Here is a 1,875-nt window from a genome sequence, read left to right as displayed (position 1 = left end):
CCGTAATGATGAGGAAAGGCCGAGGTCAAGCTGGGAAGTCAGTCTGTGGGTGAAGGTCCAGGTTACTGGGGTCCATGGCCAGGCACCCAGCAGCAAAACCTCCACTGTGATTCTTCAACCCACTCCCTCAAGAAGGGATGGCCGGCCCTGGCTGGGGTGTACGGCAGCCTCCGCCCCACAGGTATTCTCTGAGTTAGCCCCAAACGCCCACAGCAGTTGGGGCATGGAGGGGCGGGAATGGAGTAATGCTCTCACATGCCTTATAAATTATTGCAGTAAAATCTGCAGTGACACTGATTTTTCTCTCTACTGTGGTCTCACAGGCTAGAAGCAGCTGGGTTGGCGGGAACTCCTGCAGGGCTCCAGCCCAAGCTGCTGCTCGGCTCAGCCCACCTACACCAGGTTGCTCAGGGCTTTTGCTTTGCTACAGCAGGGGACGTACCTGGAAGAGTCTGTTGCACTCCATTATCATGTGGGCCAAGCCCTGCGTGGCTGCCAGGTTCTCACTGAGCTCCCTCTGGTCTGGCTTCCCCAAGCTGCACTTCCTCTGACTCGATCTAGGGAGAGGAGAAGGCAAAAGCAAGGCTGTGAGCAAGATGCTGTGAACTGCGAGTACAAGGTGCCAGCAGCTTCTGCAAAATACTCTGTGCTGGCAGACTTTGAGGGGCCACGTAGGAGCTCACGTTGGTGCAGCAAGGTCCATGGAGAGCATTCCCTCCCAGCACAGCTCCCCCCCCAAAGGTACACAGGCCCAAGAAAGGCAAGTCAAAGCTTTTTATTCCCCAAGCATACCATCACACACACTTGGCCAAAGACAGCAATCACCTCCCTCCCCAAACTGATTCGTGTGTAGCCTTCAAATACCGAGCTCCTTTGAGACCCTGCAAAGCCCATGTAGAACCTTTTAAATCCTTTGGCCCCAACTACAGCGAACACATTTCAGAAACAGCCCTCTCTTTTAATTCATAATCATTATATGACATCATTAATCCTGGCTTCTGATACTTTTATCTGTGTGCATGCCTGCCAAACGGCTTGAAAGTTGGGTGGAAGAAAAGAGTCGTCAAGCACTGCTCCTCAGAGTCAGACCTGTCAGCTTCTACCCTTTGAAGCTGGAACTCTGCACTAATGCTCAGATTAAAAAAAAAAAAAAAAAAAAGCTGCAGCTTCAGGGAGTTCTGCCTTCTAAAAAGTGACATGAAAGAGAAAGCTCCACTTCTTTTTTTTTGGTCCTAATAATTCAGAGTAATGTTCATGTAAGCCAAAGAGGTACAACTCTCAAAGTGTGACTCCCAGGAGCTCAGACACGGTTGCCATCTGGGAAGGACCTGCTGCCATGACAGCTCCATCATGGTGACGACACAGCTCCTTGGTGGGCTGGGCAGCACCCAGCTCTGGAGACGCTGAGGCACTTTCAGGTGTTTTGTGCCACTCAAAAGACAAGACCTGGCTGGTTTCGTACTCCTCGCTGTGCTAGTTATTAGAAAGATGCCAATAGCACTTGTGACAGCTTCTGCTTTGGAACTAGTCCTCATCTTTAGCTCCCCAAGCGAGGTGATTAACTCACTACCCTGATGGGCGCACGATGTTGCCAGCACAGCCTGCTGTCCCTTTGTACCCGGAGACGTGTCTGTCCATAGGCAGGAGCACGGAGCGAAGCAAACAGCCCTGCCTCGGGAGACCAGATAAGGCACGAATGCTCTCAGGGATTATTTGTCTGCTTTGGCCCAAGGGCACCTTACTCCCTGCACGTACAAACCGGGGGTGTTATGCAACCCAGATACTTTTACTTATTAAGATAAATCTACAGAATCCCCGCGGCTTGGTTTGGCAGGAACGCTCCCCCTATCGCCCAGCAGAAACAGCGCCAGCGGC

At 51.8% G+C, this 1,875-nt stretch overlaps 1 protein-coding gene across 1 annotated transcript in view; it reads right to left on the bottom strand.

Moving 5' to 3' along the window:
- Positions 1-442: 442 nt before the first annotated feature.
- Positions 443-1,875, bottom strand: part of LOC104280912 (rho GTPase-activating protein 7-like) — a gene marked incomplete at its 3' end in the record, with an annotated part of 13,030 nt that continues 11,597 nt past the window's right edge. The window contains exon 10 of the mRNA XM_009878715.1: positions 443-557. Coding sequence (XP_009877017.1) covers positions 443-557 — 115 coding nt within the window. The remainder of the gene's footprint in view (positions 558-1,875) is intronic.

This window comes from Apaloderma vittatum, unplaced genomic scaffold (assembly GCF_000703405.1).
Source record: "Apaloderma vittatum isolate BGI_N311 unplaced genomic scaffold, ASM70340v1 scaffold36211, whole genome shotgun sequence".
Taxonomy (NCBI): Eukaryota; Metazoa; Chordata; class Aves; order Trogoniformes; family Trogonidae; genus Apaloderma; species Apaloderma vittatum.
The sequence above is the reverse complement of the archived record's forward strand: the minus strand, read 5'-3'. Positions and strand labels throughout refer to the sequence as shown.